This window comes from Pezoporus wallicus, unplaced genomic scaffold, assembly GCF_028554395.1.
Source record: "Pezoporus wallicus isolate ANWC-B61680 ecotype Strahan unplaced genomic scaffold, APGP_CSIRO_Pwel_v1 contig_3017, whole genome shotgun sequence".
NCBI classification, from domain to species: Eukaryota; Metazoa; Chordata; class Aves; order Psittaciformes; family Psittacidae; genus Pezoporus; species Pezoporus wallicus.
The window spans coordinates 1,961,599-1,975,354 of NW_026638957.1; the positions used below are offsets into that span (position 1 = coordinate 1,961,599).

At 42.3% G+C, this 13,756-nt stretch overlaps 1 protein-coding gene across 9 annotated transcripts in view; it reads right to left on the reverse strand.

Moving 5' to 3' along the window:
* FOXN3 (forkhead box N3) overlaps positions 1-13,756 on the reverse strand; it is a 211,950-nt gene that overhangs the window by 96,982 nt on the left and 101,212 nt on the right. For all 9 annotated transcript variants that reach the window (XM_057413410.1, XM_057413411.1, XM_057413416.1 and 6 more), the window contains exon 3: positions 12,786-12,919. In XM_057413410.1, coding sequence (XP_057269393.1) covers positions 12,786-12,919 — 134 coding nt within the window. The remainder of the gene's footprint in view (positions 1-12,785; positions 12,920-13,756) is intronic.

Below are 13,756 nucleotides of genomic sequence, written 5' to 3' on the forward strand. Positions count from 1 at the left end.
AATAAGCTTTTCAGGAAAGTTACATAATTAAAAGTAACCCAATTCCTTTTTTGCTGTTGTTTGTTTGTTCCTCCATCTGCTAATCTGGATTAAACATTAAAATGAATGAAATTCAAATGATGCTGAATTTGCTAAGTTTACATCCCTTTTTCATATACTTTTACTGTACTGCCACCAGGTATGAATTCCTAATGCTGTATGGACATATTAAAGCATCATCACATTTTTCATAACTCAGTCTTTTGTACCTGCATTACTATGCAATTAATTTTTCCAAATGTCACATATTCTTTCTTTAAAAATACCACCACCATCACACTCACCAAGACTAAACCACAGAACTATAAAGACTTCAAAACACTGCAGCGAAAGTGTTAAGAAGAAAGTCTGTTCTGAACATCTTGTCTTTTCAAACCTTAGGAAGTTTTCCTTCAAGCCTATAACCACCATTTGAACAGAATTTCTTTTGGAAGGATATATAATGGAATCCTTATAAAAATAGCTACTGAAAAAAGCAGTGAGAGGCATAGAGCTCTGCAATATTTATATTATCCATGCAGACAACACAGAGAAGCACCAATGAGGTTAAAAAAATGCAACACAGAGAACAACTGGCAACAGCAGTCAGGTATAAGAGGCCATGAGCAACAAATGGAAAAAAAAACATCAGCTTATAAAGCTGGACACTGACTACTACCCTTGAAAAGGGCAGAATAATAAACTACAGTTATTCCATTTTCACAAATAAAATCCATGTAGTACTGATTCTAATACCAAAAACATGTCATACAAGCTAATGAAAAGAAAATTTAACAAGTGCACGTATGGTGCAGCAAGCCAAGAAAGAAATACATTTACATTTGTATTAGCAAGAGCCATTGGCTGTGCAATCTTCGATGCTTTAAAAGCAGAGCAATGAAAAATTACCACAAGTAACTGAAGCATATACATGAGCCCACAGAGCAAGTTAGGGCAATTAACAGGAGGAGATTGCCAACAAAAGCAGAAATGAGTCAGGATGAAAAGAAAGCAAAGATCTTTTACAAATTCTGATCCACTCTCATATCCGAGCTGGCCAGTCCCTCCAGCCATCCCCCTTTCACAAAGGAAAAAAACCATCTTAAAAACATGGAGGTGGAAACCATGCTCCTCTGTAAACTGGTACAAAGACATATGTGACAACCAAACCAATTTCACTCCAAGCTGCAGAGTCAGGCTGCACCTTACCAATGCTTCTCTTCTAGTATCTGCAAGTTATGCATCAACAAAATAAACTTTTCTAAAATGTTTGTTAACCAAACTGCTTACACAAACCCACTTCAGACTAGTTGTCTCAAGCTATTCTCCCATCACTGTTGCTGTGAGCATTTACTCTTTTGTAATGAAAATAGGTCACTTGCATTGAAACAGTACATTTTGCTTCTAAGTGCAAAACAGAACAGCTCACCTGGCAGCAAGGCTGCCTTTTGACATAAGTAAACTGTACATACATATATACCTGTGCACCGAAAACCCCAGAGTATTCATCACTGAAATCACATGCAGTCAGTCATAGGGAAAAAAGCCTCAAATGCAAAATGGGGAACCTTATTTAAAGTGTAACATGAAAACCACCAAACTGGATGAAACCAACAACCTGTTTTGTCCAGAGTGCCCACAACCCAATGCCAGATGCAAGTTTCACAGAAATCAGAAGAGTGGCATCGCACCGTAAATCTGTGCCCATGCAGGCTTGAAATATCAGAGAGACAAGTTAAACCTAAAAATCCCATGAGGTCTAGTACGCTCTTCCAGATCCATCTGTATTAGCCCTGGACATGGCAGTTAAACAAAACTCCACCTTTTGAGGAACTACTACATAATCCTTAGCCTCAGTATTTTGCTGTGGTAGCAAGATCCATTGACTGATTTACACACTGTGAGACCCTCCCCCCCCCCCCCCCCCCCCCTTTTTTTTTAACCAGTAGAGAAAGAAAGTCAAATGCTCCATTTCACAAGTTTCATAATTAAAAACAGAACAAATGCCACCAACGCGCACCCCACGCATACACACTGCCTTCAGGGCCGCCTGGAATGGAAAGAAACCCAACAAGAGTTTCTTGAAATCTATCTAAAACACAGCCCCTTAATTCTCATTTATGATTAGATGTACCCAAACTGCTTGACAGATTTTCTTTAAACAACAGTGAGGTTCCCAAAATGAAGTCAAAACATTTGTGAAAAAATACAGCGTTTCATTGTGGATTTACTGAAAAAGAACAAGAAGTGCTCAGCACTTCTATTTTGCAAAGTGAAAGGGGAAGGAACATTTTATCAGGCTCCTGCAGCATAAAACACATTGGACAGGCAAGAGCCATAGCTCTCACCTCCTGTCTTTTTAGTCTGGAACAAAAAGGTGAACATGTGAGGAAGAGTGTTTCCTCAGCTGTACAGGCTTTGCTGAGGATGTAAATGTCTCTACTAAGTACCCCCATGTCATCCAAAGAACAAGTTTTGTATAAATTACTCTGATGAAGCAAGCAGCTTGATTTTTCCAAGTCAGAATTCAAAACCCAAGTGTAAAAAAATTTCAGTATGAAAAAAGACTATACTTTTCGTTCCAAAACTTCAGAATGACACATTTTAAGACTATTTAAGCCCTTTCAGTTTCTATTCCTCTAAGCCACTTAAATTCCTGTGAAACAACTCTAGCAAAATAGTTTTATTCATACAAAACCCAGTTCCATGAAAATAGGAGGGATATCATTTTTACACAGTAAAGATCATATAATTACAGGACAGATGCACACACATTAAAAACGGGATAGAACAGAAATTCAGGTACCATGCTGATGGAGTTATAAAAGCCAGTGATTGACTTGCATGTGGCAACTCCAGCCCTGAGCTGAGCTCTACCATCTAGTTCAGTTTTCCACCTCTGATGGGTAAGCAAGGGTCAGATGCACCACCCCAACCACCTGGACAGCCCTTTTTCCACAGTCACACTGTGATAGCAGCAATGAAACAGAACCCTCTTATGTTCTGCTTCTCACTGATGTTGTGCAGAGAAAAGAGGAATTAATTCTCACTAGCCATACTCATCTCTCAGGATGTTTCTCTATGGACAACCAGCATTTTTATGGTACTTTTGTCACCTTCTGTTACGAGAGAAGCCAGGTGACTTGCAAGCCAGTTCCTCAATCTCTTGGACTCAAGCAAACAGTCCCAAGATGATGAGGGGCTGCCAAGTAAGTCTGCTTGACCTCCTTCCTTGGCCAAGGCCACTGAATCTGTGTGGAGAACTGACATTCTCAGAAGGGTATTACACATGGAACACATTGGTTACACAAATATTGGGAGTTTCACATGAAGTGAAACAGCTCCTTCACACTTTACACACGTTCTCCATTGCCCAATATAGATTTGAACGACAGGTTCAAAGGATGAAAGGTATACACAGGTTTTTGTTCAAGACAGAGCTCAATTCTTGGAAATAGTCAATGCTCCTTACTTTCAGTCTAAACAAATAATAATATAAATAATGAAGAGTTAAACTGCAAAATACTTTAAAATCATGACAGTAAGTATTAAAAAGCCACCCCTTACCTACTGTTTATTCTGAAATTACTATTAATATTTTTCACTCACAGAAAGTTTACTACTATAATACCAATATATGTTATAATACTATACATATTATAACACTATAATACATATAATACTAATATACATATATAATACTTATATACATTAGAAACTGTCCTAAGAACATCAGTCTTACAACAGAACTGCAAATAAGGCAACTTTCCCTATAAATCGTTTTTACTACAGGCACCAAAGGAAAGAAGTCCAAAAACTAATAGATAACTGAAGAAAATCTAAAAGGAAAAAAACAATTAAAAACAAATTTAAAATTTTAACTTCAGTTCTGGAAATAAAAAACCTTTTCGGAATACACCAGCAGTAAGGTATGACACATTGTGATACTATTTGTGGCTTCCCAAGCTTCATGAGACTGTTTTCAAATGCAGAAGTCAGATATCACTGCTGGTGTAATACGGTATGATTAACAAACGTGATGCTCATGTCAGCCACTGCTCACCACACGAACACTTGTTTCCAAGTCCTAAACTTTCATCTACTAAGACTTCAGTGAACTGTTACTGAACTGCATTACACAGACTTCCCCATCCACACAACTGCTGCAGTTGTATTAGCGATGCTATAGCTATTAATGGGACAAAGGGAGAGAGATGGACTGAACACTGCCAAGTAATCACAGCAGAGCTGTGCCCCTGCTCCCTGCATTTTGCTGTACCATGCAGCTCATGCACTGCGCGACACATACCCCAATTGTACAAGAACAGACCCTGGGACAGCAAATAAGAGGGATGGGGAGTTGCAAAAGACAATCTCAGAAGCACAGCACCCACATGCTTCCAAGTTTCTGCAGTCAGCAATTCACAGCTCTGCCATACAGGCTATCCTAGTTATTTTCATAGGGAAATACCCAGGGCTAGAGAAGAATTTACAAACAAACTAACAATATAAAACCCTATCCCTAGACTTTCATTTTTCCCATGAACTGAAGTGGAAACATCTATGGTACCATTCCAAGCCATCCAAGCTATCTCTGGAATAAGGCTATTTTTATCTACAGAGGACACGAGGGGAAGAAGAAGCCTAAAAAGCCAAATAACCGGAAAGTCTGATCAACAAATGGGAGTTTGAATAACAATAACATAAAGCAAGGAGCTGGTGTTTGCCTGGCATCCAGAGAAGCAACAGACTAAGGATGCTGCTATACAGTTCTTTCCCAAAAGTCTGCAAACATGCAATCAAAACAAGACTCAACCAAATCTTTCTGTATTTGGCAAATGGGAAACAAGAATCTGTACTATTTTGGAGATACGCATGAGAAAGAACAGAAAACATCTCAGCTGAGAATGCTGCAAAGCATTTATGCAATTTTGAGAGGAACGAAGGTGTGATTAGAGGGTTATTTGTACTTCCACCAGCCATTCCTGCTGAACACAAGGGTGCTGCAGAAAGGATACATGAAATCTATTGTGTGAAAGAGCACACACTCGCACTTTCTGCCCTTCCTTTTCTGTCCAGGACCTGCTGCCATCTTTCCCCATTTATGTCCCTCCCCCTGCCTCCCTTACACTATAATGTACAAGAAAATTCAATTTAAAAGGGAAGAGCTGATCTGTTTTGTTTTCTGAAACTATGCACAGTGGGATACTTGTAACACCGAACTCTGCTGGCTAGACAGGAATATGCTCTATAGATAGGAATATTCCTATCTATCTGATAGAAGCATGTTAGAAAACAAGTTGTGGATTGGCAAAGCCTCAAATATTTATGCATTGCTAGCATTACAGACATCCACACACCTGGCATCAAGTGGAACCAATGTTCTCTAACTTGCCAGAAAACAGAAATAAACCAACAAAATCCCAAAGTATAAATGATCTTAAGGTCCTTTCCAACCCTAACTATTATATGATTCTATTCTATGATTCTATTCTATGATTCTATGCTCTTCAAATCAAGACATGTTATAGTACCAAAGTGCACAATTTACAAGAACTTGTGTTCTCCATGACCTCTGAACTACAAAAACAGTGAAACAATATTCCCCAAAGACCCCACCTTAACACCACACCAAGAGAAGAAAATTCACTCTGACACCATCCAGGAAGTAAAATATCTAGACTGATCTTCATAAAGGGGTTGTAAACAGCAAATTGCATGCACAGAAATTAATATTAGACTGCTCTATGGCCAGCTTAATTTTCTACTTAAAGCAAAAACAACAGTACAGAATTAAATCCATGTTTCTAGACTGCAAATGACAAACAATTCATTTCTTTCCTAAGTCTCTTCTTGTAGGGGAACATCCTGCAATGTCTTTTAGTGCATCAAAGTTTTCAGTGAATGAGAAAAGGTTGTTTCACCAGCTTCACCAAGAGGCCACGGAAGATCATTTCTGATCTCAAGTTATAATGTGTAAGGATAAAAAGAGTGCTTATGCATTGTCCAAAATGATAACCTACAACATACTGACTCTGATGCAGGTTTAGCTTCAATAAGCAATTCTGAAAAGGTGAAGCTTGTGACAGTAAAGCCAAAACCTCCAAATATTTGAGGAAGTTGTTCCAGCAACAGCAGCTTCCTAAGCAGCAGAGCTACAACAGCCAACTTGTCCATTTCATATCCATCTAACACCTTCAAAGTTCCCCATCCTAAGTGGGCTGTATGCAGGCTGTGTACCAACAGGGACTGCTTGAGGAAATTTTGCTGCAGCAGTGTGGAAGGCACGGAGGGACGGGAGGCATGGGCACAGCAACGGTCCCTCAGAGCTGCTGCCTGGGGAGCTCCCACTGCACAGCTACCCCTTACCTGCCTCACTGCATGGCAGGAGGGCTTATACTAGCGAGATGGAAGCAGAAAGCTAGGACTAAGAGTGACAAGACTGTGTTTTCAGTCTCAAAATAGGTAAATTCAGTTTTTCTTAGTTCAAATCCAAAGGTAAGCATGTCCAGACCACCTCTTCTGCTGTTCACCACAGGGCTTGCACCAATCACGGGTCTTTTTATTCTGTTTCTATTAATAGCTTTCAAAAGTTAGACAGAGGTTCGTAATCACAGAGTCCCCTTTTCTTAATCTCTTACTCATACAAATAAGGAAACGAATAAGGAGAAATATTTTTATCAGAAACAGGTATCAAAAGACAAGATGCTGGAAAAATGCTGAACATTTAAGGAGCTCACGCATTTTTAGGGAAGCCAGCAGCAGCAAACAGTGATAAAAGACAATAAATCTGATAAAACATAGCCACTCAAAACTTTTCAAATCCCAGGCTAGTAAAGTTCCGTGAGAAGTTTGGTCACTTACGTACCTGCAGGCCCTCTGCGATCCACTGGCCTACCCCTGTGCCATACACTTCAACAAGGGACAAGGAGAAGAAAACCGTATCACAAGTCATGCACATTTAAATGAAACACAGTTCTGGAAGTGACTCTACACAGGAAGCAGAGGTGTTTTTTCTTGTGGGGCCTGGTCCCTCCCAGCCGCCAGGGCTGCAGCACCAGCCAGGAGCCTGGCTCTGGCAAAAACCAGATGCCATGTATGCTGACTGTGGATCGACTGCTCTCCACCAACCAAAACTGTGCTGCAGTGGAGTGTCTGCTACTCTTCCTGTCAGCTCCAGCCTGGCCCATCAGAAATGCAGTGATGCACACCAGGAGGCGTTTTTCTCACAAAAGTGCCTGGATATGCACAGGTGGACTCGATGTCCAAAGCCAAACACAGATGTAATGCAGGACTAACTGGGGTCTCAATCCTTCCCAAAGTAGAATACATCAACCAAGCTCACTCAAGAAGCTGTTCCAATGGGAAGTAACAAACCAACAAGGAATCCAACAAAGCCTTTATGAATGGGCACACTGGGGCAATGCAAGAAAGAAACCATCCTTCAGTTTCTATCTCAGGCATGTTTGCCACTTCATTAGACACATGACAACTTAAGACAGATGTATCAACATCTGCCACTGGTTTAGCAAACTACAATCAGCAAAACACACCAGAAAAATGAAAAGCAGTGCAATAGTGCTCCGTAAATCTGTAAAGGGATCTAGCCAATACTCCTAGGTGGTTACCCAAATCTTCAAATATTTTTGTCCTTCTGGGAAACTAATAATTTCTGTTATTTTAGACAGTTCTCAGCAATAGAAGGAGAAATACAATTAAGAACTAGCCCCATGTAATACATAGAAAAGAAAAATCCATTTCAAGATCTCCTCAAAGTACTACTAGAAGAGAAAATCCCTATACCTACTGTCCTGCATTAAGCAGTAGCAGTCATTTTTCTCCTTCTTAGTAGCTGGTGTAGTGCTGTGGTTTTGACTTTCAGCCTGGGAACAGCATTGATAACACCAATGGTTTTAGTTGTTGCTCAGTATGTTTACTCTGACCAAGGACTTCCTGAGCCTCATGCTCTGCCAGGGAGGAGAGGAAGCCAGGAGGGAGTAGAGACAGGACACCTGACCCAAACTAGCCAAAGAGGTATTCCATACCACAGCATGTCATGCCCACTATATAAACTGGGGGCAGTTACCCATAAGGGTTAGATCACTGCTCGAGTCAGGCTGGGTATCGGTCAGTGGGTGGTGAGCAGTTGTATTCTCTTCCCTTGTTATTTCCTTATCATTATTGTTGGTGGTAGCAGCAGTAGTGATTTGTGTTATACCTTAATTACTGGACTGTTTTTATCTCAACCCATGGGAGTTACATTCTTTTGATTCTCCTCCCCATCCCTCCAGGAGCGTGGGAAGGAAGGAGGGGGAATGGGTGAGCAGCTACGTGGTTCTGGGTTGCCGGCTGGGCTTAAAACCATGACAACCTACACAGTTCAGTCACGAGTCAGAAAACTGGAAGGGCACTGACTTACACAGTTACTTAACCAAGTTTGTGCCTATAAATATATTTCAAGGTTGCTTGAAACTGTATTGCCAACAGAATTGTAAATATTTAAAAAAAAACACATTACACTAAAGTACAGATTTTTCCAATCCAAGGAGTTTTTTCATTATAACACTATGTATCAGTGCTAGTTCACCCCTGAAATTTATTTTAAGTGACATGATATATGCTTCAGTTATAAGAACCAGATAAAAATCCAAGGGTTGCTTCTTGTTTGGCATGACTATTGTTTTTTAAGAATACACATCCAATCCAATTAAAATTAAATAATTCACATTATTTTATTATTATTATTATTATTACACCTTACAGATTAACTTCACCCTGAATTGCAGTAGCAATTCAGGTAACTGTAAGCAGAAGTTCCTTTTTATATACAAATACTGCAAGGTTGCTTTTAAAAAAAAAAAATAAAATAAAAGGTCTTCTATACATGGAGGCCAATGTAATTCAGAATTCCTGGTTTGAGTCAAATGCCCAATCTCAAATGATACAACACTGACTCAGCCATTCAAACACATAGGTTCACATCACAAAACTCCTCCCTGTTATGTTTATGCAGGATGCTCTAGTGAAGTTGTAAAGCTAAATTATTTGATGTAATTAACTGTGCTCAGCAGAGGAGAATCTGTCTGTTCAATGATCATCTTCCTTGGGATATTTTTACAATACACTCTTCCACTCTGTGCTCAATTCACCCCTAAGCTGCTTATGCAGATACTAAACAGAACATGTGATTCATTTGTGTATCCTTATTCTTTTAAAACATCTCATAAAGACAAACAATAGGTCAATTTGCCCTTACAGAATCACACCTTATGAACACTGTAATTCCTTCAATTAATCCCATTCCTAGAGGCAGGAGTAATACTGGCCAATTATCTGGTTCCAGTCATATTTCATTAGTATCAGCTGACACAGTTTCTCTTAGTTGTGGACTTCAGTTATGTAAGATGGGTGGCGAGCAAAACCTCTGTCACCCAAAGATTATTTCTAGACATATTATCTCCACCATCAGAAGAATTCCCCTTGGAATTTGTTACTATGACAATGTGGTGATCTGATGATGGAGGAGAAGATTTACATTTTCTATCCGCTGCTGAAGTCTGTACACATAAGAAAGCAATCACTAACATTTGGGATTACAGTTTTTTCCAAATGTACTTCTTGTGAATACATTAGAAATATATTTGAGAAAAAATACATATATATTTCACCATGTAACTGCCAATGCATAATTAAATTAATTTGACAGTCACTGATGGCCTAGACTAGCCTCATGTTGATGTTTCACCAGTCATTAGTAGATGAATAAATAAATATTTTAGAAGACCATGGGAAGATTAAGTTTTATGTAACAGTGGAACTGCTGAATGATAGCCAGCTAAAAATAATAGCTAGACAACAATTTCTTCATACAAAACCTGGCCTCCTTTGGGCCTCTCTTTGCAAGGCGTTTGCTGCTGCAGACACGCAAGCTCTTTGTTTTATGATGCAGTCATTACAATGAAGACTCAAAACTGCTTGGAAGTACAAACAGTGCAGCAGCAGCCCTGACATTCTACAGCTTCCGAAGAGAGGACGTTTCCCAGTTGGTTTTGGGACTCACTTGCAGGCATTTCAGAAGCACCCTTCCCCTCCCCTGCTCAGGAGACAACTGGGCACTGGTGAGAGCAGGCAATCTTTCAAAACACTTTCCTGAATCGAATCCCATGTTCTTTGGCATGTGTCAGTACATGTCTTCTCCCCCACACATGGAAACATGCTGCAAGGCTCTGGCCACCCCACCCCGTTAGAAGAGGGCAGCACGGCTTTTGCCCAAGATCTGCGGCTATGCAGGCATCCTTTGCAACAGGCAGTGAGGATGAGGATGGAAGAGTGGCGGGCACATGGCTGTGCAGGATGCTGGGCAGCCATCCCGGGCAGGCTCCCTGACACCCAGTGCCCAATGGGGCATCTCTGTGGGCTTGTCCCTGCAAGGACTGCTCGTGCCAGCACTGCTGCTGCATCACTGAGAATCACAGACTGGTTTGGGCTGGAAAAGTCCTTAAGATCATCTAGTTCCAACCCCCCTGCCATGGGCAGGGACGCCTCACTCTAGACCATGTCACCCAAGACTCTGTCTAACCTGGTCTTGAACACAGCCAGGGATGGAGCATTCACAATTTCCTTGGGCAACCCATTCCAGTGCCTCACCACCCTAACAGGAAAGAATTTCCTCCTTATATCCAATCTAAACTTCCCCTGTTTAAGTTTTAACCAGTTACCCCTTGTCCTATCACTACAGTTCCTAATGAAGAGTCCCTCCCCAGCATCCCTATAGGCCCCCTTCAGATACTGGAAAGCTGCTATGAGGTCTCCACGCAGCCTTCTCTTCTCCAGGCTGAACAGCCCCAACTTTCTCAGCCTGTCTTCCTATGGGAGGTGTTCCCTGGGCAGTGTTGGCCCACAGGTGATCCTGGAGGGGCCGAGTGACAACAAGAGCTGGTTTTCTGCCTGGCTGCAGTGACATAGGGACGTGGCAGGATCTTTCATTTGCTTTGCATTTGTTTTGATATAACTGTGGCTAATGAAAGCAAAGGAAGAGAGTAGATTCCTACAACCCTACCTAGAAAAGCCGGATGACAGCTCCTGCAAGCAGCCTCTGCCAGCAAACTGCATAGCAGTTCTGGCAAACCCAGCAAAGGTCACTTCAAGATCCTCCTGATTTCAGCTGTGTGTCTGCTGAAATTTTTGCTTGTGGGGATTACAAGGGATCAAAATCCCTCTATTTCCATGTCAGATTCGCATCACACTTTTACTTGACAGGAGAACCTCTGAATAAATCTGGATGGGCATAATTAAAATACTCTTTAAAAGGTAACAAATGATAGAGGCTCTGGGCACAAGCTTTGTTCAAACACACAAATTACAATTTTAACGCCATTGTTCAGTTATTTATCTGTCCTGCAAAGCACAGCAGCACTGGGATCGAAACGGGAGCCAGGAAAAAGGCACAGTGCAAAAAGAACCCTTCTAGAGGCGGCTCTTCGGGAATCTGTCTCTCGCAGGTATACGCCAGCCAGCGCTGCGGCTGCGCTGCCTCAGGACACCCCAGCTGCCGCTCGCCTCAGAACGCGAGGCCCGGCGCGGGATCCCCGCGTTCAAAACGGGCCGTGCGGCAGCGGCCGCCGCGCGGGGTCACCGTCACCACGGCAACGGCGCGCGCCCGGACCTCTCGTCAGGCAGCGCCGCGCGGCCCCGTGATGCAACTGCACCGGTCTGGGCTACGCGTTGCCAGGGTGACGCCCGCGTTGCTATGGCTACCATCACGCTCTTCGGGCAGGATGGGCGGGCGGGAGCCGGCGGCCTCTCCCGCGCCAGCCCCACGGCCTCGTCCTCCTCCCCTCCCCAGCCTCAACTCGAGCGATGACATGGCTCGGGGTAAAACTCGTCAACTCCCATTCTCCTCCGTCCCCGAACCCCACTTCTTAGTCCAGGTGGTGCTGCTGATCCCTGCCATGGCCGGGTCAGACCCCTCCGGATGTGTGGGGTGCCACGCAGCGCAGCCCATCACAGGCCTGTCTGACCCAGTCGTGACCGAGCCAACAACATCGGGAAAAAGTGACGAAAATTTCTTCACACAGCGAGAGAAGCAGTTGTGTCAAAACCCACTGTTTGCTCCTGGCTTGGCAGGCAGCAGCTGTAGATAAACTCTCTTCCTTTGCTAACATTAGCCACGGCCAGATCAAAACAAATGCAAAGCAAAGGAAAGAGTCCACTGCATGCCTTTGTCACTGCAGACAGGCAGAGAAACAGCTCTTGCTGTCCCCAGGGTCCTCTAGGATCACCCATGGCTGGCACTGCCCCGGGAGCAGTACCTGTGACAGAGAACGTCTGCCATCCGGGCACAGGCTCTTGTGGAAACCCAGCAGTTGCACAACCAGTCCTGTATTGCACTTGGGGGGGAAAATGAGCCCATCTCCTCCAACCAAGGGTACTGTGCTTTCACCTACAGCCAAGGGGATCACTGGACAGTTCAGAGCTCTCCACTGGCTTATATGCATTTTAATCACAGGTGTTCTCCTGCTAAAGGCTCCATAGCTCACGAGTGGCAAGCTTAGCTCCGGACTCACTGCCATGCAGGGGGACAGAATGGGCAGTTAAGGTGCCCAGACACACACTGAGAGAGGCCAGGCTGGTGCCACTGCTCTCCAGATTTCTTCACCAGCACATTTCCAAACCGCATCACTTAATTACATTTAATGTCTTACCCAAGATTCATATGCAACACTGGATGAAAACATTTAGAGTCGTAAAATGCATCTAGTTCTTACCTTTGATAAGCCTGAGATGTGGGAGGTGTACTGAACACATGCGAATATGGGTGATAGGGTGTCTTTTTCAAAGCCTGAATAAGATTTTGTCTATATTCTGGGTCTATACACCACAAGGACCCCTTTCCAATACTCTGCAAAGAAAAAAGAATTAAAAAAAAAAATCAAATATTTGATCTACTGGCATAGCCTTATTTATTCAGCAGTATTTGTCAGGAAAAGCAGTGGGTTTGGGGTTTTTGTCTGACAGAAGGGAACATAGTTTGCTTACCAGAGATTACTGCTCCATTAATAACGTATTGCGACTGTATGGTCTAAATCCCACTTCAGGGAGGGGGAAAAGTAAGAATGAATGTCTGGTTGCTCCCCCCACCCCCCACTGCTACTAGTTAATATGATTTAATAACACCTGGCAATTTCCCCATCACCCCATATTGGAAAAATAAGAAGCTGAAGACACTGAGTTACTATTAGATGGAAACTGAAGAAAAAGAGATTCTTTTTCAAAGTGATTTTCTATTCCTTTTGCTGATACTAACAAAAACAGGGCTAAAAAAGGAGGGGTTTAAACACCCTAGCAACTGTTTTAAAAATAAAAGGACTTAATCCTTCAACCCACATGACATCAGTGCTATTATACTACAAGAGGAAATTAATCATCTTTTTTCCCTTAAAGGCAAAAAAATACCCCAAAACAACAACAACAGCAGTCAAAAAGCCCACAGTATAATCATGTTTTAAATCATTTAAGGATGCTGTGAAATTGTGATCGGTTGAAACAACAGTTACTGTAATTACCCTTTCTGGACATACAGAGCAACTCAAGCAGTCAATCTGTAATGTGACGACTACACTAAAATCCAGTATTTATTCTGCAGTTACAAGCAGTGCAATTTCAGTTCTTATCTCAATCCCATCAGAGGTCAGGGTGCAGATGTTTTGAATTGTTTTGTCTGAGTTCTCAAACAAAC